The 25918-nt window shown below is 45.1% G+C and overlaps 1 protein-coding gene across 2 annotated transcripts in view; it reads left to right on the plus strand.

Moving 5' to 3' along the window:
• nek11 (NIMA-related kinase 11) overlaps window positions 1-25918 on the plus strand; it is a 98031-nt gene that overhangs the window by 48951 nt on the left and 23162 nt on the right. For both annotated transcript variants that reach the window (XM_045698340.1, XM_045698334.1), the window contains exons 13-14: window positions 9182-9318; window positions 21148-21208. In XM_045698340.1, coding sequence (XP_045554296.1) covers window positions 9182-9318; window positions 21148-21208 — 198 coding nt within the window. The remainder of the gene's footprint in view (window positions 1-9181; window positions 9319-21147; window positions 21209-25918) is intronic.

Consider the following 25918-nt stretch of genomic DNA (forward strand, 5'->3'; position numbering starts at 1 on the left):
ATCTTGGTTGGCCTGCATTACATCTTGGTTAGCCTGCAGTACATCTTGGTTAGCCTGCAGTACATCTTGGTTAGCCTGCAGTACATCTTGGTTGGCCTGCAGTACATCTTGGTTAGCCTGCAGTACATCTTGGTTGGCCTGCAGTACATCTTGGTTGGCCTGCATTACATCTTGGTTAGCCTGCAGTACATCTTGGTTGGCCTGCAGTACATCTCCCCGCCACTGTTTCAGTAAAAAGCTGAGGGATGGGGCTGGAGAAAAATAACCACTCTCAAATTCATAGACAGGGATATGGATGCAAGGACTGATCATCCATGATATCAAAATTATAGTTGTAACCATGTTTTGAGGCTATACAGTTTTGTTTATATTGACTTTGTTTACAAACGTGGGAGTAAAACAAGCTTATATTTAGTGTTCTGATGGGGTACGACAGTTAAACTAAGATCATGATGCATTTCTAAGTTATACAGTGGGGCAAAAAAGTATTTAGTCAGCCACCAATTGTGCAAGTTTTTTTTCTCATTTTGTCTGTCATAGTTGACGTGTACCTATGATGAAAATTACAGGCCTCTCTCATCTTTTTAAGTGGGAGAACTTGCACAATTGGTGGCTGACTAAATACTTTTTTGCCCCACTGTATTCTTCAAGAATCAATGGATACCATTCATTTATAAAATGTACTGTATGTAGCAACTGCAGAAATGTTTGTTGAAATTAAACCTTATGTAAACCCTGATGAAAATGTTACTTTGGCAAATAAAAATCTGTTCCCATTTATCCAAGACCACCTTAAAATGTATCGTGTGCTTGAATCTCGCCAAATTTTATTTTTCTATTTAACAACACTCAGGCACTTTGGAGGAATACACACGCACACACACACACACACACGCACACCTGCGCCCAATCACACGCCCAATCAGGGCCGGCCCTGTGCCCAATCACACACCCAATCAGGGCCGGCCCTTCACCCAATCCTCTGAGATCGGTGAAGACCAGGATGTAAGAATAAGAAAATAGGACTTCAACAACGGTTATACTGTTGCAGCTGTAGTGCCCTTCAGGGTTGGGGTCAGTTTAGTCTCGTGTTGCTATTCCTCCAAAATCACGCCATTGTCACGCCTCCCATTGTAGGGAAGGTCGACGAGGCCCGGGTAAGTTTAAACTCAAGTCTATAAGTGGACAAGTGATTTCAGTTGAAAATAATGTCTGCAATTCACGTTGGAATCCGTCATTAATTTAAATGACTATTAAATATCCAATATTCCTTGATGAATGTCCAAACCCATAGACCAACCCCCTGCTTAACACTCGCTCCACTTCCACTTCACTGTGGGACCCCCATAGTGGGAGATCCAGGGGGTCCCTCAGATCTCCAATGCCCCAGATTCCCTCATCTCGGCTGGGAGCCCCTGGTGGCATGAAACCTCTCCTACTCTGACAGACCAGCCATAATGTAAAGCAGCCCAGGCAGTATCATCAAAGGCTGAGGAGCAGAGTGAACATGCATCACACAGTGTGCAGGAGAGAGTGTAACATAGAGGATGGCTCATAGTAATGGATGCATTTATTCTGTTCCAGCCCGTCCTCCCCATTTATAGTGTCACAAGCCACCACTGTTATTGTACTACACACACCCACTCACCCCCTCAAGGTGCACACTCACACACACACACACACACACACACACACACACACACACACACACACACACACACACACACACACACACACACACACACACACACACACACACACACACACACACACACACACACACACCCTCAAGGAGCACACATGCAAATAAGAAAGACAAGAGAAAAGTGCTTTGTTATTTTTACTAAACCACATTAAACCAAATCTCAATGGCCCATTGCCCCCTTTCCCCTTTCAACTGTAGACATGGTCTGACATTAAACATACCTCAAGCAGCCTCACTGGGGAATAAAGGCAAGTATTAGACTAAAATGAATTAGGAAATAAACATTGAATTATGCATGCCGATGACCTCTGTCCTTAGTATAAATAAACATACAGTATCACTGAGAGCCACAGGCAGCCCCAGATGCAACATGCTCACAGGTTTCAACACAGTGTGGTAGGATATAGGGCTGAAAGAAGATTATATTATCTGAGTTTGAGGTCAGATGACAGAGGTCTCTCTCTCTCTCTCTCTCTCTCTCACTCTCTCTCTCTCTCTCTCTCTCTCTCTCTCTCTCTCTCTCTCTCTCTCTCTCTCTCTCTGTCTCTCTCTGACAGTCCCAATTTGCCCAGTGAAGCACTTTTTCAAAGTCTCAGAACTCTTTGCAGTCGGTCTCAGAAAGTTGCAGAGTCTGTTGGACAGGGAGGGAGGATAGATTGACTGATGGGAGTACCTGGCCCTCTGTAACCTTGGCCGTGGTACTGCTGGTGCAGGTGGCCAAGATGAATGATACCTGGGGCAGCGGAGGGCACATGAATGAAACATTCTGGATTGCAAAAAACTGTTAGAGCTTGTTTGCATAAGTGATTATTCTGGTCTGGTATTAACATGAATTAAAATCAATAAAGCACTGAATCAGGTGAGATGGGACAGAAACCACTGACAGAAATCGACATCAGGTTATAAGCACCAGACAGACAGGGTGTGTGTGTGTTTGCGTGTGCAGTTGTGTGTCATTCTCTGTCGTGGAGAGTCTGCCGGCTGGTTGGACTGTGGGATGCCTGGTCATAGGTCACTGATCTGATCTGCTTCAGGCTCTGTTGGACTCACTCTAAGAAAGCCACAAAGGGGAAGGCTTTTAGGAGGCTTATAGTTTGTGTGATGTAATCAGGGTATTGTGTTGTACTGTAGTTGTATGACTTGACTGAGACATCATTATTTACCTGGTTCCTTTATGATACTTTGGTCAATTTTTAGAGACCGCTTGTTTTTTTTCTCCATTTCATTCCCTCTTTCTGCCTCTTTATCTCAATTTCATTCCCTGTCTCTTTATCTCCATTTCATTCCTGTCTCTTTATCTCCATTTCATTTCTGTCTCTTTATCTGAATTTCATTCCTGTCTCTTTATCTGAATTTCATTCCTGTCTCTTTATCTCCATTTCATTCCTGTCTCTTTATCTCCATTTCATTCCTTCTGTCTCTTTATCTCCATTTCATTCCTGTCTCTTTATCTCCATTTCATTCCTTCTGTCTCTTTATCTCCATTTCATTCCTTCTGTCGCTTTATCTCCATTTCATTCCTTCTGTCTCTTTATCTCCATTTCATTCCTTCTGTCACTTTATCTCCATTTCATTCCATCTGTCTCTTTATCTGCTTCCCCCATTTTTAGTGGCCATATTTCTCAGAAGATATGGTTTTGTCTTGAAGGATTAAGGATAAGTCTTTGGAAAGTGTACCGTTTTCTATTGGAGTGTAAGGAAGTTTGTGTGTAGCTGGTGTATAGGAGTCAGGCGCAGGACAGCAGATATGAGTAAAACACGTATTTTACTCAACATATAATCAATGCATTACAAAAACAGAGCCCACAATAACGGACCTTCCTACATAGAAACAATCACTCACAAACAAACATGGGGGAACAGAGGGTTAAATAATGAACAGGTAATTGGGGGATTGAAACCAGGTGTGTAAGACAAAGACAAAACAAATGGAAAATTAAAAGTAGATTGGCGATGGCTAGAAGGCCGGTGACGTCGACCGCCGAACACCGCCCGAACAAGGAGAGGGACCGACTTCGGCGGAAGTCGTGACAGTACCCCCTCTTGATGCGCGGCTCCAGCAGCGCGCTGACACCGACCTCGGAGACGACCCGGAGGACGAGGCGCAGGGCGATCCGGATGGAGACGGTGGAACTCCCGCAGCAACGAAGGGTCCAAGACGTCCTCCACCGACACCCAGCATCTTTCCTCCGGACTGTACCCCTCCCACTCTACGAGGTACTGAAGGCCCCTCGCCCGACGCCTCGAGTCCAGTATGACTCGAACAGCATACGCCGGGGCCCCCTCGATGTCCAGAGGGGGTGGAGGAACCTCCCACACCTCACACTCCTTGAGTGGACCAGCCACCACCGGCCTGAGGAGAGACACATGGAACGAGGGATTAATACGGTAATCTGGGGGAAGCTGTAACCTGTAGCATACCTTGTTCAGTCTCCTCAGGACTTTGAATGGCCCCACAAACCGCGGACCCAGCTTCCGGCAGGGCAGGCGGAGGGGCAGGTTTTGGGTCGAGAGCCAGACCCGGTCCCCCGGTGCGAACACCAGGGCCTCACTGCGGTGGCGGTCGGCGCTCGCCTTCTGCCGCCTCATGGCCCATTGCAGGTGCACATGGGCAGCCTCCCAGGTCTCCTCCGAGTGCTTAAACCATTCGTCCACCGCAGGAGCTTCGATCTGGCTCTGATGCCACGGTGCCAGAACTGGCTGATACCCCAGTACGCACTGGAAAGGAGAGAGGTTAGTGGAGGAGTGGCGGAGTGAGTTTTGGGCCATCTCTGCCCAGGGGATGAATGCCGCCCACTCCCCCGGCCGGTCCTGGCAATATGACCGCAGAAACCTACCCACATCCTGATTTACTCTCTCCACCTGCCCGTTACTCTCGGGGTGAAAACCTGAGGTGAGACTGACCGAGATCCCCAGACGTTCCATGAACGCTCTCCAGACCCTGGACGTGAACTGGGGACCCCGATCAGAGACTATATCCTCAGGCACCCTGTAGTGCCGGACGACGTGCATGAACAGGGCCTCCGCAGTCTGTAGGGCCGTAGGGAGACTGGGCAAAGGGAGAAGACGGCAGGACTTAGAAAACCGATCCACAACGACCAGGATCGTGGTGTTGCCCTGTGATGGAGGAAGATCTGTCAGGAAGTCCACCGACAGGTGCGACCACGCCGTTGTGGAACGGGTAGGGGTTGTAACTTCCCTCTGGGCAGGTGCCTGGGAGCCTTGCACTGGGCGCACACCAAGCAGGAGGAAACATAAACCCTCACGTCCTTGGCCAAGGTGGACGACCAGTACTTCCCACTAAGGCAACGCACCGTCCGACTGATGCCAGGGTGACCAGAGGAGGGTGACGTGTGGGCCCAATAGATCAAACGGTCGCGGACAGCAGAGTGGGCTCTGTGCGTAACGCCCACTCTGCTGTCCGCGTCCAACTCCCACACCACCGGTGCCACCAGGCAAGAGGCCGGAAGTATGGGAGTGTGATCCATGGACCGCTCCTCTGTGTCATACATCCGGGACAGTGCGTCTGCCTTAGCGTTCTGGGAACCTGGTCTGTAGGACAGAGTGAAAACAAAACGGGCAAAGAACATGGCCCACCTTGCCTGGCGAGGGTTCAGTCTCCTCGCCACCCGGATGTACTCCAGATTGCGGTGGTCAGTCCAGATGAGAAAAGGGTGTTTAGCCCCCTCAAGCCAATGTCTCCACGCCTTCAGAGCCTTGACAACAGCCAACAGCTCCCAGTCCCTCACATCATATTTTCGCTCCGCCGGGCTGAGCTTCTTCGAATAGAATGCACGGGGCGGAGCTTTGGTGGCGTGCCCGAGCGCTGAGAGAGCACGGCTCCTATCCCAGCCTCGGACGCGTCCACCTCCACTATGAACGCCAAAGAGGGATCCGGATTAGCCAGCACGGGAGTCGAGGTAAACAGAGCCTTCAGGTGACCAAAAGCCCTGTCCGCCTCAGCCGACCACTGCAGCCGCACCGGTTCCCCCTTCAGCAGTGAGGTAATGGGAGCTGCTACCTGACCAAAACCCTGGATAAACCTCCAGTAGTAGTTGGCAAACCCTAGAAACCGCTGCAATTCCTTTATCGTGGTGGGAGTCGGCCAATTACGCACGGCTGAAATGCAGTCACTCCATCTCCACCCCTGAAGTTAAAATGCGGTACCCTAGGAAGGAGACGGACTGTTGGAAGAACAGACATTTCTCAGCCTTGACGTACAGGTCATGCTCCAACAGTCGACCAAGCACCCTGCGCACCAGGGACACATACTCGGCGCGCGTAGCGGAGTATATCAGAATGTCGTCGATATACACCACTACACCCTGCCCGTGCAGGTCCTGGAAAATCTCATCAACAAAGGCCTGGAAGGCTGATGGAGCATTCATCAACCCGTACGGCATGACGAGGTACTCATAGTGCCCAGAGGTGGTACTAAATACTGTCTTCCACTCGTCCCCCTCCCGGATACGCACCAGGTTGTAAGCGCTCCTGAGATCCAATTTTGTGAAGAAGCGCGCCCCGTGCACTGACTCGATCGCACTGGCGATGAGAGGCAGCGGGTAGCTGTACCTCACAGTGATCTGATTGATACCTCGATAGTCAATACACGGGCGCAGATCCCCATCCTTCTTCTTCACAAAAAATAAACTCGAGGAGGCAGGTGAAGTGGAGGGCCGAATGTATCCCTGCCCCAGGGATTCAGAGACATATGTTTCCATAGCCACTGTCTCCTCCTGTGACAGGATACACGTGACTCCTGGGAAGTGCTGCATCTACCAGGAGATTTAGTCGCACCGATGGAAACCCCGACACACCTCCCTGAGCACTCTCATGACTACCCCTTGAAAGCCCTCTGTTGCCACGAAATAGTGGGGTCATGACAGGCCAACCAGGGTAGGCCCAGCACCACCGGAAATGCAGGAGAATCAGTAAGGAAGAGACCGAGTCTCTCCTTATGACCCTCCTGCGTAACCATGTCTAGTGGAGCGGTGGCCTCCCTAATCAGCCCTGACCCTAATAGTCGACTATCTAGGGTGTGCACAGGGAAGGGCATATCCACAGGAACAAGGGGGATCCCTAAACTATGGGCAAATGAATGGTCAGTAAAATTCCCAGCTGCGCCTGAATCCACGAGCGCCTTATGCTGGGAATGCGGGGAAAACTCAGGAAATGAAATAAACATATACATGTGAGCAACAGGGGGCTCTGGGTGAGCCTGGTGCTGACTCACCTGGGGTGACACGATAGTACCCTGCCTGCTGTCTCGACTCCCTGAGGAACCCCCCCCAGCACTGACCAGCAGTGTGCCCTCTGCGGCCACAGATGGTGCAGGGAATGGCCCCTCCTCCGGTCGCCCTAAGCGCAGCACCTCCCAGCTCCATGGGATGGAACTGACAGGCCCCAATCCGGACGTCCGCGGGCAGTCAGCAGGTTGTCCAGCCGGATGGACAGGTCCACCAGCTGGTCCAACGTGAGGGTGGTGTCTCGGCAGGCCAACTCCCGACGGACGTCCTCGCGCAGACTGCACCGGTAGTGATCGATCAGGGACCTGTCATTCCATCCGCACTGGTGGCCAGGGTCCGGAAGTCCAATGCAAAATCCTGCGCGCTCCTCGTCCCCTGCCTTAGGTGGAACAGTCGTTCACCCACCGCTCTACCCTCAATCGGGTGGTCGAAAACTGCCCGAAAGCGGCGGGTGAACTCTGCGTAATGGTCCAACGCCGCGTCTCCCTCACTCCATTCGGCTTTGGCCCACTCCAGGGCTTTGCCTGAGAGGCAGGAGATGAGGGCGGACATGCTCTCACGTCCCGAAGGAGCCGGGTGGACGGGCGCCAGGTAGAGCTCAAGCTCAAGCTGGAGTAGGAACCCCTGGCATCCGGCAGCCGTCCCATCATACTCCCTCGGGAGCGCGAGCCGGATCCCGCTGGAACCGGGTGAATGGAGGGGTGGACCTGCTGTAGTGGGGCTGGTGGAGACGCTGGACGACCTCCTCCTCTCTCCCAACGATCCATCTTCTGCAGCACGCGATCCATGGCTGCTGGACGCGGTCCTATATCGCTGAAGGGAGGGCGTCTGCTCCTGCTGACTCCATTCTTTCGGGTGAGTGATTCTGTTAGGAAGTCTGTGTGTAGCTGGTGTATAGGAGTCAGGCACAGGACAGCAGATATGAGTAAATAACCGGATTTTACTCAACATATAATCAATGCAATACAAAAACAGAACCCACAATAACGGACCTTCCTACATAGAAACAATCACTCACAAACAAACATGGGAGAACAGAGGGTTACATAAGGAACAGGTAATTGGGGGATTGAAACCAGGTGTGTAAGACAAAGACAAAACAAATGGAAAATGAAAAGTGGATCGGCGATGGCTAGAAGGCAGGTGACGTCGACCGCCGAACGCCGCCTGAACAAGGAGAGGGACCGACTTCGGCGGAAGTCGTGACATGGAGATAGTCCCGGTTTGAAATTGAACTTTTGTCTCCAATACCAGTCAACACTGTATATTACAGGCTTCTGTGGTAGATAGGAAATAAACAATTATTGGAAATGAAATGAAAGTGATTTCCACTCTCTTCCACACATTTTCTTTCTCTGTCTCGCTCCTCAGTGCTCTCTGTCTTTCTATTTTTCTGTCTCTATCTCTCTTTTCTCACTCTCTCTCTACCCGTTTCCCTCTCATTCAGGCAGACAGTAAGCTGCTGCAAAAGTAACTCAACGCCATACAGCTGTCACTCTCTTCCTTTCCTATCTCTTTCTCTTGTTCTTTCTCCGCACCCTTTCTCTTCCCCCCTCCCTCGCTACTTCACTCCATGGAGAGGAGTCCCTGGACAGGCTGGTGCTCAGGTGCAGAGCACTATGTGAGAAAATGGAAGTGTTCAAGAGAGGGATGTTCCCAGTAGCACAGACATCCACCACAGCTTTTTCCTTAACACTCCCCCAACCCACACCAGCACCAGCACACAACTGCTGGAAATATCTCAGAGAAAGAAAGTGAGAGGTAGAGAGAGGTAGAGAGAGAGAGAGAGAGAGAGAGAGAGAGAGAGAGAGAGAGAGAGAGAGAGAGAGAGAGAGAGAGAGAGAGAGAGAGAGAGCGAGAGTATATGTGTGTCGTCCAACGTGCTCTGGAGAGGGAAAATTATCTACACCCTACATTTCAATACTGTTCTCCGTGAAGAAAATGGCCCCCATAGTGTTAGTCTTGTGTTATCTTTGCTTCAGTGTTTTGAACCAATCAGGCTTGTATTATCCATGATCCATCTCTCTGTATTCTCCCTACATTGCGTCACTTATTTTGTTTTGTTTGTTCCCCACTGTGTGTGTGTGTGTGTGTGTGTGTGTGTGTGTGTGTGTGTGTGTGTGTGTGTGTGTGTGTGTGTGTTTATGTGTGTGTGTGTGTGTGTGTGTGTGTGTGTGTGTGTGTGTGTGTGTGTGTGTGTGTGTGTGTGTGTGTGTGTGTGTGTGTGTAGAGATCCCAGAGGACCCTCAGACTGCAGAGGTGTATTATTACATGGATGGATTTGAGTCCTGCACTGATGAAGAGGAGGAGGAAAGAGAGGAAGGGGACACCCTGACCTCAGAAACCCTCTGTCATACCTATGGACAGGTGAAGTCTGTGTGTGTGTGTGTGTGTGTGTGCATGCGTCCGCGTGTGTGTGCATGTGTGCTTGCATGAGTGTGTGTCGGTGTATGCAAGCTCTGGAGCTACTTGAATTACTTCTCCCTGCTACTTGAATTACTTCTCCCTGCCACTTGAAGACTGAGACAGACAGACAGACAGACAGACAGACAGACAGACAGACAGACAGACAGACAGACAGACAGACAGACAGACAGACAGACAGACAGACAGACAGACAGACAGACAGACAGACAGACAGACAATCAAATCCTCTCTCCTGTGTGAAGACAGGCAGACAGTCAATCAAGTCCTCTCTCCTGTGTGAAGACAGATAGACAGTCAATCAAGTCCTCTCTCCTGTGTGAAGACAGACAGACAGTTAATCAAGTTCTCTCTCCTGTGTGAAGACAGACAGTTAACTTCTCTGGGCTAGGTGGGACGTGACCGTCCCACACTATTCAACAGCCAGTGAAATAGCATGGCGCGAAATACAAAACAGCAAAAATCTCATAATTTCATTTTCTCAAACAATCAACTATTTTACACCATTTTAAAGATAAGACTCTTGTTAATCTAACCACATTGTCCGATTTCAAAAAGGCTTTATGGCGAAAGCATAAAATTAGATTATGTTAGGACATAAACTTCACAAGAAAATCCACACAGCCATTTTCCAAGTGAGGACATGCATCACAAAAACCAAAAGTACAGCTAAAATATTCACTAACCTTTGATGATCTTCATCAGATGGCACTCATAGGACTTCATGTTATACAATACATGTATGTTTCCTTCGATAAAGTTCATATTTATATTCAAAAACAGCATTTTACATTGGCGCGTGAAGTTCAGAAAATATATTCCCACCAAAACTTCCGGTGAATGTGCACATCAATTTACAAAGATACTCATCATAAACGTTGATAAAATTTACAACAGTTATTGAAAGAATTATAGATACACTACTCCTTGATGCAACCGCTTTGTCAGATTTCAAAATAACTGTACGGAGAAAGCACATTGTTCAATATTCTGAGTACATAGCTCAGCCATCGAAGCAAGCTATACAGCTACCCGCCAAGTTCTGGCATCAACAAAACTCTGAATTAGTATTATAAATATTCTCTTACCTTTGCTGATCTTCATCAGAATGAACTCCGAGGACTCCTACTTCCACAAGAAATGTTATTTTTGTTCGAAATAATCCATATTTATGTCCAAATACCTCCGTTTTGTTCGTGCGTTCAGATCACTATCCAAAGGCATAACGTGCGAGCCCAGTACCAGAGACGAAAAGTCAAATAGTTCCATTACCGTTCGTAGAAACATGTCAAACGTTGTTTACAATCAATCCTTAGGGTATTTTTTAACATAAAACGTTGATAATATTCCAATAGCGTATTCATTCAAGAAGAAAAAGAAGGAGGGGCGCGCTGTCGGGCTCGCGCATCACCAAGTTCTTTGTCCATAGGCAGTCCACTCATTGACTGAGCTCCTATTCTCTGCCCAGTAACAGGAGAATGATGGAAAAACTTTCTGAAGGCTGTTGACAGCCAATGGAAGCCTTAGGAAGTGCAACGTGACCCCACAGACACTGTAGTTTCGATAGAGATTCAAAAGAAGAACTACAATTCTCAGATTTCCACACTTCCTGGTTGGATTTTTCTCAGGTTTTTGCCTGCCATATGAGTTCTGTTATACTCACAGACATCATTCAAACAGTTTTAGAAACTTCTGAGTGTTTTCTATCCAAATCTACTAATAATATGCAAATATTTCACTCTGGGCCCGAGTATTAAGCAGTTTACTCTGGGCACGCTTTTCATCCGAAATTGAAAATACTGCCCCCTATACCTTGACAGGTTAATCAAGTCCTCTCTCCTGTGTGAAGACAGACAGACAGACAGACAGACAGACAGACAGACAGACAGACAGACAGACAGACAGACAGACAGACAGACAGACAGACAATCAAGTCCTCTCTTCTGTGTGAAGACAGACAGACAGTTAATCAAGTCCTCTCTCCTCTGTGAAGACAGACAGACAGTTAATCAAGACCTCTCTCCTGTGTGAAGACAGACAGACAGACAGACAGACAGACAGACAGACAGACAGACAGACAGACAGACAGACAGACAGACAGACAGACAGACAGTCAATCAAGTCCTCTCTCCTGTGTGAAGACAGACAGACATACAGCCAATCAAGTCCTCTCTCCTGTGTGAAGACAGACAGACATAGAGCCAATCAAGTCCTCTCTCCTGTGTGGAGAGAGACAGACAGACAGCCAATCAAATCCTCTCTCCTGTGTGAAGACAGACAGACATACAGCCAATCAAGTCCTCTCTCCTGTGTGAAGATGAAAGGGGGAAAGTTCCAAGAAAGGATGTGGAGATGTATTGCCCTTTAGAGTGGTACTGACAGCTATCAGTGTCTCTCAGCCTTTTTCTCAAGTTGAAAAGCATTTTTATGGTATCTCTGGTGGCAACCATTGAATAAGCATACCATGATTATGAATCCATTATTTAGAGTTGGGTTATAATGTTGTCAATGTAAAATCTGTGACTTTATGATGCCATGCATGTTTTCATAAAGTAATGCAGCCATTTATGGTGACAATAATGGCACTTTACATGTTATTTTGTGTAGAATATCAATAACCATTTAAACCTAGCTGTAGGTTATGATGCTCTAGAACCCTCTCCCCATAACTTAGTCCTGATGTGGCTAGCACCCTCTCCCCATAACTTAGTCCTGATGTGGCTAGGACCCTCTCCCCATAACTTAGTCCTGATGTGGCTAGCACCCTCTCCCCATAACTTAGTCCTGATGTGGCTAGCACCCTCTCCCCATAACTTAGTCCTGATGCTCTAGCACCCTCTCCCCATAACTTAGTCCTGATGTGGCTAGCACCCTCTCCCCATAACTTAGTCCTGATGTGGCTAGCACCCTCTCCCCATAACTTAGTCCTGATGTGGCTAGCACCCTCTCCCCATAACTTAGTCCTGATGTGGCTAGCACCCTCTTCCCATAACTTAGTCTTGATGCTCTAGCACCCTCTCCCCATAACTTAGTCCTGATGTGGCTAGCACCCTCTCCCCATAACTTAGTCCTGATGTGGCTAGCACCCTCTCCCCATAACTTAGTCCTGATGTGGCTAGCACCCTCTCCCCATAACTTAGTCCTGATGCTCTAGCACCCTCTCCCCATAACTTAGTCCTGATGTGGCTAGCACCCTCTCCCCATAACTTAGTCCTGATGTGGCTAGCACCCTCTCCCCATAACTTAGTCCTGATGTGGCTAGCACCCTCTCCCCATAACTTAGTCCTGATGTGGCTAGCACCCTCTCCCCATAACTTAGTCCTGATGTGGCTAGCACCCTCTGCCCATAACTTAGTCCTGATGTGGCTAGCACCCTCTGCCCATAACTTAGTCCTGATGTGGCTAGCACCCTCTGCCCATAACTTAGTCCTGATGTGGCTAGCACCCTCTCCCCATAACTTAGTCCTGATGTGGCTAGCACCCTCTCCCCATAACTTAGTCTTGATGTGGCTAGCTAGCCTCCATGCTACTGTATGGTGTCATTCCATTACTATGAATGGGAACATTCATTGCCACATCTGGGAAGCTTAACTTTCATGAACTCTTATGAGCCTTGTGTTTGTGGAAAGAGAATGAAAAACACAGAATGAAAAACATGTGAAGGTGCATATATCTCTATTTTAACATCCCTGACCAACACTGATGTGGCTAACACCCTCTCCCCTTAGTCCTGATGCAGCTAGCTAGTCTCCATTGACTGTCTGTCTTCACACAGGAGAGAAGACTTGATTGGTTATGTGTCTGTCTTCACACAAGAGAGAAGACTTGATTGACGGTCTGTCTGTCTTGACACAGGAGAGACGACTTGATTGACTATGTGTCTGTCTTGACACAGGAGAGAAGACTTGATTGACTGTCTGCATCAATTAATTTAATACATTCAAAATGATTGACAGACTATGAGGGGCGGGCCACACAGCATGGAACACAGCTTTGAACCGTTCTATTCTTAACTTCTGCCTGTTCTAATGCTCTGGTTTGTATTCTGTAGTGGTGGTGCATCTGGGTGGGGATTCAGGAGGGATTACTGTTGAATAATCCTGTGCTGGAGACTGTGGAAAAATGTGTTTGTTGTGAGGGCTGGCTCAGGGGTATAAATGTGTCTGTTGTGAGGGCTGGCTCAGGGGGCTCGGGGCTTTTTGGAGCATTGTTCACTGGCACACTTTAGTGTTTTCCTCTTTATCAGTGAGATAATATTTAAATCAGTTTGGCTCCGTTGGCTCTCAGGTTTTTCCTATCCAGAGTTGCACAAAAGCCAACCACTAATCATCATTGAAGAAATCCAAACGAGAACAATGTGAATTCAGAGAGTAATTCTCCTCTGTGGCCAGATGCCAGAGAGGCGCCTTGGCAGGATGAGACTCTATGGTTTACCCAGGGATTCCCGGCTTTGTAGTCCTGGTGTGTGAGGACTTTCATTTCACACACACACACACACACACACACACACACACACACACACACACACACACACACACACACACACACACACACACACACACACACACACACACACACACACACACACACACACACACACACACACACACACACACACACACACACACACACCAACATTCTCATCATCATTGGATTAGCATGATAAGTATATTCAAAACACACATTAGCATGGTGGTTATTCCCTCTGCTTGTCCTGGTCATAAATACAACACAAGTGGTTTACACATTTGGTCTTTATAGGTTGATATTAGATTCACTTACAGATGTACAGTAGGATCTTAATTTGAGCCAGTTTGCTACAGTAGGAAAAGAATCCTGCAGCAACAGGAAATGTAAATTATTATGTGGATTACTATGAATGGACTTTTTTTGTAGGGTTTGATACATTTTAAAATGGAAATTACAAACTTTAGAAGCCTTTTTAAACCTTAAACACACTACAAGTTTGCATTCTCAGTAACAAAAGAGTGATCAAATTAAGACCTACATCTAGAATGATAGCACCAGACCTTGCCCAAGGCCACGAGCCTCACTGTGTAGTTAATGAGTGTTAATGTGCTGCGCTGTGCTGTGGGTCCAAACTCCCGTATGCAGCATTATGGAAATGTAATGATCCCACGTTGTTCAGATCAATCTAATCCCTACTAATTGCAGGCTTATTAGACATTACAACACAATACAATACAATGCAACACAATGCAATACAATGCAAAACAATACAATATAATACAATGCAACACAATACATTTACATTATACATTACATTTACATTTACGTAATTTAGCAGACGCTCTTATCCAGAGCGACTTACAAACTGATACAATACATTGCAACACAATACAATACAATACAATACCATACAATGCAACACAATACAATACAATGCAACACAATACAATACAACACAACACAATACAACACAACACAATACAATACAACACAATTCAAAACCTTATGAGACTTGAGACTTCTCTAGCCAGACTGCAAGCTCATTTAGTAACAGAACACCTCTGATAACAAATCCCTGACACAGGATACTGTACAGATGTAGGATCTTAATTTGAGCCAGTTTGCTACAGCAGGAAAATAATCCTGCAGCCAAAGGAAATCAGAATTATTATGTGGATTTTAATTCATGGACTGTTTTGTAGGTGCTGATACATTTTTTGTTAGAACATATTAAGTCTGACATTTCTAAGTAGAAATTACACACTTTAGAAGCCTTTTTAAAACTCAAATACACTACAAGTTGGCATTAACTGCTTTGCAGGAAAATTCTCATCAACAAAAGAGTGATCAAATGAAGATCCTACATCTGTACATTTGTCAGTATCAGTATTTTAACCTTAATATCTTATACATTGAATACCATAACTTTTATTATGGCAAGACCATCTAGGGTTGTTGTCATGACCGCAGTCAAATTCCATGTGACCGTTGAGCAGTGGCGTGCATTCATGGATGCCAAGGGAAGCCAGGCTTCCCCAACAAAATTACCAAGAAAAAAATGAAAAAACATAAAATAATTTATCTTTCATCTCTTTCAGAATTTTCCGTCAATTCGCAAGAGGCTGAATGTATCTCACAGGAGAAAGCATCCGAGCGAGTGAAACAGTGTCCCTCTGTCTCTCTACGTGTAGGCCATCTTTCTGATGCTGTCTGGTCCAAATAAGTATGACATTGATGCCGCCCATAGCATTGAAGGCAAGGGAAGCCAGCGAGCATTTGGCCTGCCTTGACAAAAAAAGTATAAAAAATGTGCCAATCAGCGTTAAGCTAAACTGAGCGAGCTCAAATGTGAATGGTCCTGGCGCACCAAAAGGACAGCTTGGATTTGCGTCACTCCTATGAAATACCATTGAGAGCATAAATCATTGACAGAAAATCTTGAATTGTTGCATCTCGTTGTGTTGTTGTCCTCCGGTGGCTAGCTAGCCAGCTAGTTAAAATTGGCCCTTTCCTAAATTAGTCATGGACTGAGATAGGGCTGGGCGATATGGCCAAAACATTATATCACGTTATTTAAAAAACAATTGACGGTATGACATATTTGACGGTGTTTTATGTTTTTTAATAATAAAAGTTCTAAATTAGCTTTATTAGTAGTGCATGACTCTAGGTTGGCAACACATACATTCTAAGTGATTTCAATGGGTCTTTCTCCATTCTGATTGTTTTATACTGTTCAATTCAACTTCAACCCCCAAAAAGTCATCATTGTCATCAATTTCTGCATTTGAGATAATTTCCACACTGCCACATAGGGCTGCACAATATGGGCAAGCAATCTGGGCCTTATTTTTAACCAAATGTTGCAATTTGACTTGCGATTCAGAGCAAAACACTTGGGTTAACTGTTGGAATCATGGAAATAGAATGTCTATTCAAATTATATAGTTAGAATATAATAGTGGGCACTTTTAATACAGTGTTGCTTGACATGACAATGAATGAAAATGCAAGGGAGGAGTTATTGTGACATGGTAGGAAGTAATGTGTTTCTTAGGGGACCTATTATCTTTGGCTACATTGAATGTTTTCTCTTAGCTACTTCATGTAGCTAACATATTCTTGCTTTCCGTTTACCTCTTTAATTTAGAAGACACTGTTGCTGATTTAGGTCTACACCATCACTGGTATTATCAGGCTGTATAGCTAATTACGCTTGCTCTTACTCAGTACATTTATTAGCTAGCTAGCGATTAGCATTAGCGGCTAAGAAAAGACAAACTAGCTGTTTGCAGATGTAAGAAACACACGCTAATAGTGTAATTATAGAATGCTAGTAGAACTGCATCATTGTCAACATCGTTGTATGTGCTACATTGACCATGCAGACTGTACGTGTCCCCTGGTCGAGGAACAACAAATGCGCTCCTTAAGTGACAGGGCGTGGCTAGGTCTGCGTGGAAAGCGTTATGGAGAGAGATGACTCAAGTAGCGGAGTAAACTATAAAAATGGACGTTACACACAGTGTATCACATTTTAACAAACCAAATATTCAAATACAGTTATAGAAGGTAGACTAAAAACCCAAACCGGTCCGTGCATCAATACCGGTATATCGCAAAAAACTGTATACCGCCCAGCCCTAGACTGAGATAAAGATTTGGAGTTGTGCTTTTACTTAATCCTCCTTAGGAGGTAACTTGCTTTACCATGCAGTAGGTCATGTAACATTTTAACATGTAATCTATCCATCTACAAACCCACTTTTAACACCACTATAAGCAAAACATTTTAACATGTAATCTATCCATCTACAAACCCACTTTCAACACCACTATAAGCAAAACGGCAAAATGTAAAGGTTTAAAAGTGCAGAACTACATCACAATCTGAAGAATTTCCAATAAAAACAAATACCAAACACATTCATTTGAAAATAAAGCAATTAGTTTTGCCAGAAGCTTTACTGAACTTTTCACTTTGGCTAGCTTAGTAACCAGAAGAAAAACAAAATCTACAGAATCAACATTAATGATTCTGATCGAACCATTAATGAATACATTGTTGGGCCTGAGATGATGGAAGTTCAATATGTAGCAAGATGTAGAAGACCAATGAACTTCTTAGGGCTAGGCCTCTTTTTTCTCCACTTCCTGTCTGAATGACGTGCCCAAAGTAAACTGCCTGTAGCTCATGCTCTGAAGCCAGGATATGCATATAATAGGTACCATTGGAAAGAAAACACTTTGATGTTTGTAGAAATTTTAAAATAATGTAGGAGAATATAACACAATAGATATGGTAGGAGAAAATCCAAAGAAAAAACAACCGGAATTTATTTTTGAGAGAGAACATCCTCTTAGAAATGCAAGAGAAAGGTCATATTTATAATTAGCTCCCTCGATGCAATTCCTATGGCTTCCACAGGGTGTCAGCAGTCTATGTTCAAGGTTTCAGGCTTGTAACTTCAAAAACGAATAAGAAATATCAGTTTTAGTAGAGGGACACAGTCTTGGAAATTCGTGTTTGCGCGCGCCATGAAGACATTACGCACCTGCTAAAATCTGTTTCCTATTGAACATACTTCTTTCTTGAAAGAAATATTATAGTTTGATTACATTTTAGGGTATCTGAGGAGTAAATAGGAACTTATTTTGACTTGTCGAAACAAAGTTTAGTGGTAGATTTTCGGATTCCTTTCTCTGCAAGTTGAATTTGTGGATTACTCAAATTGTTGGCGCCAACTAAAAGGACTTTTAGGGATATAAAGAAGGATTTTATCTAATAAAACAACACTGCATGTTATCGCTGGGACCCTTTGGATGACAAATCAGAGGGAGATTTTCAAAAAGTAAGTGAATATTTAATCGTTGTATATGAATGTATGAAACCTGTGCCGGTGGAAAAATATTTTGATGTGGGCAGCCATCCTCAAACAATCGCATGGCATGTTTTCGCTGTAATAACTATTGTAAATCGGACAGTGCAGTTAGATTAACAAGAATTTAAGCTTACTGCCGATATAAGACACTTATATGTAAATAAATGTTTAAAATCCATAATATTTATGACTATTTATTTCAATTGCGCTCCCTCCAGTTTCACCAGAAGTTGTCCCGTTAGTGGGACACCTAGCCCTAAGAAGTTTTAAGTAGCTAACTTTGCCCGTGAATAGAAGTTAGGCTAGTGAGCCAGCATTTTAGCCAGGTAGCCTAGGACAATAAATAATAAAAGCGTGTACTGTATGACAGAGTGATAGACCGTTTCATCAACATGAAAGAGAGGAGGATGGCATTGACGTTTCTCTACAAGTAGGGTGAGTCAACATGTTTTTCTACTTGCATGAACGCACACACACACAAATCAGAACCATGGACAGCCACATCATATTTAGCTTACATTGATTGTCCTAAATAGTTTTTGGTATCTTTTAGTTGTCACTGTATTAGACTAAGCAGAGGTGATTTGATGATGTTGAAATGGTGCTGGAACAGTGGAGGCTCCTGTTTTCTTTGCGACTTGCAGTAACTCTGTCGTTCTAAAGCAATAGTTGTTTAGTGGTCCGAAAATGTCGGGAACATTAACTTGCTTTACCATGCAGTAGGTCATGTAACTGTCTGTTACTGTACATACAATATGCTTTGTGGACTTCACTAGACAGAGGTTGCTCTCCAGTTTTGTGATAAAACAAAGTTGTGGTTGAATTTATTCTGCCACTGTGTCTTTTTATTGTCTGGGCCTTTAGGCCTGTATGTCACTGTGGCAAGGCATGTGAACTAGCAGGTTATAGAGCAAACAACGCAATTATCACAACACATAGGTTGTAATATGGATCTTTTTGAGGGTGTGGGCTTCCCCAGTGATTTTACTCATGCACCGCTACTGCCACTGAGTCACGGCAGTATCCTCCTATTCTGCGCTCTGTAAGCCTACATGAATGGTGCTGATGCATTGGTGGTACCCAACTCACTAACGGCTGTCAGGTTGCTAATAAATGGTCTGGTACTCAGCGCTCTATTGTCCCTCTAATCACTCTGACATCAATGCAAAAAAATCACATCACATTAAACACTTCCTGATTTGAATTTGTATAATCTGAATAATGAGAATAAATGCTGATGGGACTTAGAGGTCCCGTTTTGAAATGGACTCGAGGCTTTCCCAGCTGGACACAATTCATTTTTAAAACGTTCACCCGGGTCCACACCAGGTCCGGTCCGAGTGAGGGAAGTAGTAGAAAAGCAATTTTTTGTGGTACTTTATTAACCAGTGCAGAGGAAGGGAGACAAACATAGCATGGTGCTAGGGAGCAGGGGAGAGGCTGTGTGGGTGTGGGTGTGTGTGCAAAGTGAGTGACATGGGAGCCACAGAGAGAGAGACAGAGAGAGAGACAGAGAGAGACAAAGAGACAGAGACACAGAGAGATGGCAAGTACTATTAACTTGCGCTAGTAGACTAACTTCTTGCTAGTTATTTATCATCCCATCTGATTACATAATACCTGTCTTGACTGCATCAAACCGAGAGAAGCTAGTTCATTCTTAATTTATTTATGCAATGATTTGCATTCAGCATTCTACCCCCCCTGCAGAGAAAAAATATATTTCTTCCTTCCTTCTTTCCCCTGACACACACGAGGGGATATCTCAAGGCTGCAACCCAATCTCTTCCCACTGCACCATGAGAGAAGGAAGGCCAAGCTAGATTAAAACTATTTGTCACTGTTGGGAGAAAGGACAGGAGAAAGGAGAAAGGTAGAAAAGAACAAAGCGAGCAAATAAAAAAAGAAGAATTCAGCTTTGGGAGTTGGTAAATGAGTGTGTTGCCAGGGATAAGGATGGCAGGTAGTTGGATGTAGCCTTTCAGCTGTGCTGGTGTCAGAGTGAATCCAGTGGAGGAGAGACGGTTTAGACTAGTTCTCTCTTAACGATGCACTTCCTGCTTGTACAGGTTTGTCCTCCTAGATGAAGACACATTTCCCACAGATTCATTAGTTCTATAGTAGGGCACTGCACGCTTCACCTCACCTCTGAGATGGTGCCAGTGTGGCTTCATCTAAATACTCACTCATCTTCTCCAGCTCCTTGTAGCTTGCCCTGCGACATTAGGCTCTCCACGCCGTCCTGTTGGATGACAGTAACGCAGGGTAACGGGGGTGACTCCCTCTTTCCCCTCCTTTGTCACATGGATGTGGCACACATCACACTGCTGTACCCAGGAGAGTCCAGCCAGGGTCTAACACACACTGAGGCCATGCAGCAGCTGCTGTTTCCTGGCCCCTTGGAGCCTCATCAATGGAGAAGTTGTCATGTGACGCCACGGAGAGGAGCTCCTTCTGACAATCTGACAGCTGAAAGATGTCTCGTGGCTGATGTTTGCATTTCTCCTCAGCAGCGGTGCCGTGGTGGTGTGGTGCCCTGGGGGCCACGGAGAGAGGGGGATGCTGGGATGTGAGGTCTATATCTAGGGGGAGGGGATCGGAACCCCTACCTGACATATCTGACAGGGTCGGGGGAATCCCTGAGAGAGCTGCTGTGTGCTTGTTGTTGTTGTACAGCTCAGCTCACTGACCTCCATCTCCTGAGATCCACTACCTCTCTGTGTGTAGTTGGACTGTTTGGACACCTGCTCAAATGATTCTCTAGGCTTGTTTTATACCAGTGAAACATACTCAGGATACTCCAGCACATGTATTATGATGACCGTTTGACCATGTCATTTACATCGAAATGCCAAGTTTAACAGCTGTAAATATAATAAACCATAACTGAGTGTGAACTCTGACCTTTGTTGTTCCTCAGGACAGCGACCTGGAGGCCATGATGAGACACATGGAGCAGGTTCTGGAAGGAGAGCTCAGCGGTGAGTTAGAAGACACACAGGTGCGCACAAACACACCATGCAGGAGGTTGATGGACTTGTCCTAATGGTAGCAGAGTAGTGAGGAACCAGGTTACAAGTGCTCTGCAGTGGTAATTGATGTAGCTGCAGCTACGATGTTGAGGATATTGATGTGTTTCCACACCGTGAACACACTCTCACATTAACTGTACTGGAAGGCCTGTGGTGGGCTGAGAGCATGTCTGGTTGGAGCATTGATCAGGTCTTTCACTGTGCTGCTATTTACCGCTGCTAGAGTAGCTATATCAGATGTACTGTGCTTACCTTCATATCGATGTCTGGATAGGGCTTGGATGTTTTCCGTGCATTACATCCTCTCTATACCTTATTAGGGTTCTTCCTCCTGATGTGTTGAACACGTTGATGTTGTGTGTTCTATGGGTAGGTGTAAATCCTTCTCTCTCTCACCGTCCAGCATGCTCACCACAAAGCATTTCCTGTCAAGCTCCCTTCTTTCTAAACAAGTCAAATAAGCACTTATTTTGCCTTCAAGTTCTCCATTTGATATTTGAAGAAATTGCTCAAGTTACTCCTGTGTGTCCAAGCACCAGACTACTGTCTGTTCTGTCACTAACAACAGACAGACTAGTTATCTCTGTGTGTCCAAGCACCAGACTACTGTCTGTTCTGTCACTAACAACAGACAGACTAGTTATCTCTGTGTGTCCAAGCGCCAGACTGCTGTCTGTTCTGTTACTAACAACAGACAGACTAGTTATCTCTGTGTGTCCAAGCGCCAGACTACTGTCTGTTCTGTCACTAACAACAGACAGACTAGTTATCTCTGTGTGTCCAAGCACCAGACTACTGTCTGTTCTGTTACTAACAACAGACAGACTAGTTATCTCTGTGTGTCCAAGCACCAGACTACTGTCTGTTCTGTCACTAACAACAGACAGACTAGTTATCTCTGTGTGTCCAAGCACCAGACTACTGTCCTGTCACTAACAACAGACAGACTAGTTATCTCTGTGTGTCCAAGCACCAGACTACTGTCTGTTCTGTCACTAACAACAGACAGACTAGTTATCTCTGTGTGTCCAAGCACCAGACTACTGTCTGTTCTGTCACTAACAACAGACAGACTAGTTATCTCTGTGTGTCCAAGCACCAGACTACTGTCTGTTCTGTCACTAACAACAGACAGACTAGTTATCTCTGTGTGTCCAAGCACCAGACTACTGTCTGTTCTGTCACTAACAACAGACAGACTAGTTATCTCTGTGTGTCCAAGCACCAGACTACTGTCCTGTCACTAACAACAGACAGACTAGTTATCTCTGTGTGTCCAAGCACCAGACTACTGTCTGTTCTGTCACTAACAACAGACAGACTAGTTATCTCTGTGTGTCCAAGCACCAGACTGCTGTCTGTTCTGTCACTAACAACAGACAGACTAGTTATCTCTGTGTGTCCAAGCACCAGACTACTGTCTGTTCTGTCACTAACAACAGACAGACTAGTTATCTCTGTGTGTCCAAGCACCAGACTGCTGTCTGTTCTGTCACTAACAACAGACAGACTAGTTATCTCTGTGTGTCCAAGCACCAGACTACTGTCTGTTCTGTCACTAACAACAGACAGACTAGTTATCTCTGTGTGTCCAAGCACCAGACTACTGTCTGTTCTGTCACTAACAACAGACAGACTAGTTATCTCTGTGTGTCCAAGCACCAGACTACTGTCTGTTCTGTCACTAACAACAGACAGACTAGTTATCTCTGTGTGTCCAAGCACCAGACTACTGTCTGTTCTGTCACTAACAACAGACAGACTAGTTATCTCTGTGTGTCCAAGCACCAGACTACTGTCTGTTCTGTCACTAACAACAGACAGACTAGTTATCTCTGTGTGTCCAAGCACCAGACTACTGTCTGTTCTGTCACTAACAACAGACAGACTAGTTATCTCTGTGTGTCCAAGCACCAGACTACTGTCTGTTCTGTCACTAACAACAGACAGACTAGTTATCTCTGTGTGTCCAAGCGCTAGGAAAACTAGCTAAAAAAACACAGCCAAAAACAAGCTAAAAATCCAGTATATTCAGTTGTACTCAGTTGATATTCTAATGATGAATATTATACCACGGGTATGACAAAACAGTAATTTTTACTGTTCTACTTACGTTTGTAAACAGTTTATAATAGCAATAAGGCACCTCGGGGGTTTGTGGTATATGGCCAATATACCACGGCTAAGGGCTGTGTCCAGGCACTCCGCATTGTCTAAGAACAGCCCTTAGCCGTGGTATATTGGCCATATACAACACCCCCTCTGGCCTTATTGCTCAACTGTTGCTGTCCTCTTAGGTTGATGTGTTCATCTGCATATTTTTTGCTCTGACAGGTGGGCTTGGTGTTCTCTCTAACAGGTTGTGCTGAAGCCCTACGCTCTATGTATCCCTCCATTGTGTTTACTTAAACAGGGAAGGGAGTGGAGAGCAACAGTGGTCTGGTGGATAGGAAAATACTATTCTCCATGCACACAACACATTGCCATAGAGGCTATAGAATGGAAAAGAATACATGTTTAATCCACAGAGAATGTAAATGAATGCATGTTTAATCCACAGAGAATGTAAAGGAATGCATGTTTAATCCACAGAGAATGTAAATGAATGCATGTTTAATCCACAGAGAATGAAAATGAATGCCTGTTTAATCCACAGACAATGGAAAGGAATGCCTGTTTAATCCACAGAGAATGTAAATGAATGCATGTTTAATCCACAGAGAATGAAAATGAATGCCTGTTTAATCCACAGACAATGGAAAGGAATGCATGTTTAATCCACAGAGAATGTAAATGAATGCATGTTTAATCCACAGAGAATGAAAATGAATGCCTGTTTAATCCACAGACAATGGAAAGGAATGCATGTTTAATCCACAGAGAATGTAAATGAATGCATGTTTAATCCACAGAGAATGTAAATGAATGCATGTTTAACCCACGGAGAATGTAAATTAATGCATGTTTAATCCACAGATAATGTAAATGAATGCATGTTTAATCCACAGAGAATGTAAATTAATGCATGTTTAATCCACGGAGAATGTAAATGAATGCCTGTATAATCCACAGAGAATGGAAACGAATGCATGTTTATTCATGTATTCTATCCCTCTCATTATTTCTCTCTTCTTACAAATAATGACCTACTCCAATTCACACACACGAACACACTCTCTCTTTCCTGTGCCATCTCCCGTGTCACTCACAGCGTACACACACACACACACACACACACACACACACACACACACACACACACACACACACACACACACACACACACACACACACACACACACACACACACACACACACACACACACACACACACACACACACACACACACACACTCTTAGCTGGCCCAGTGAACCGTGGAACCTCGTGTCAGATACTGGCAGCTCCTAGACACAGTCTCTCTGCCTGCTCACCTGTGGTGAAGCTATACTCTCAGCAGCTGCTTTTATTTAATATTGGCCTAGATAAGTCTGGAAACATACAATGACAAACTTTCTTCCAACCCACTATGGAAGTGCCGCAGTAAGTACTGCCTTGGTGACAATGATTTCAAACTTTCATGTAAATAACGAAGAGAATAACCACACACCCAAAACTGATTAGTGAAAGTGCTGGAGGCATGCTCAGATGAATCTCGACTGAACGAAAGCTCAGCTACTATTAAAATACATTTGCATCTGACTGGAGGTGTGCCAGGACTTTTTCCTGTTTTTCCAGTACAAATAATGAAACAAAATGCTAAATAAATCAAGTTACTACTTTACCTGAATGTAAATCAGTTGTGTATTTCTCTAAAAGTGACCATGTATTGTGTTGATGTCTTCTTCTCTCACCTATCACTCTGTTTTAGGTTAAAGACACTGGCTGGGACATCGACAGCACAGTCTCTCTCTCTCTCTCTCTCTCTCTCTCTCTCTCTCTCTCACTCTGTCTCTCTCTCTCACTCTCTCTCACTCTGTCTGTCTGTCTGTCTGTCTGTCTGTCTGTCTGTCTGTCTGTCTGTCTGTCTGTCTGTCTGTCTGTCTGTCTGTCTGTCTGTCTGTCTGTCTGTCTGTCTGTCTGTCTGTCTGTCTGTCTGTCTGTCTGTCTGTCTGTCTGTCTGTCTGTCTGTCTCTCTCTCTCTCTCTGTCTCTCTCTCACCTATCACTCTGTTTTAGGTTAAAGACACTGGCTGGGACATCGACAGCACAGTGTCTCTCTCTTTCTCTCTCTCTCTCTCTCTCTCTCTCTCTCTCTCTCTCTCTCTCTCTCTCTCTCTCTCTCTCTCTCTCTCTCTCACCTATCACTCTGTTTTAGGTTAAAGACACTGGCTGGGACATCTACAGGACAGTGTCTCTCTCTCTCTCTCTCTCTCTCTCTCTCTCTCTCTCTCTCTCTCTCTCTCTGTCTCTGTCTCTGTGTGTGTGGGTGTGTAATTCATGACACCAAATAAAATATTCGGATGCACTTCCTCTGCTCTCTTTACATAAAGGAACTTTTTAATAACTCAAAACAACCCAAGCTAAATGGCAATGGTACCAACAACTCTCCCTGCACTCTGGCAGTATTTAATCTGAGTGGAGACAAGATGACACACAGCATGATTTACTGTGATTAGATAGACAAGGGCAGAGATACTATCACAATCCCACAGTCGCTGA

This window comes from Salmo salar, chromosome ssa02 (assembly GCF_905237065.1).
Source record: "Salmo salar chromosome ssa02, Ssal_v3.1, whole genome shotgun sequence".
In the NCBI taxonomy this organism is placed as follows: Eukaryota; Metazoa; Chordata; class Actinopteri; order Salmoniformes; family Salmonidae; genus Salmo; species Salmo salar.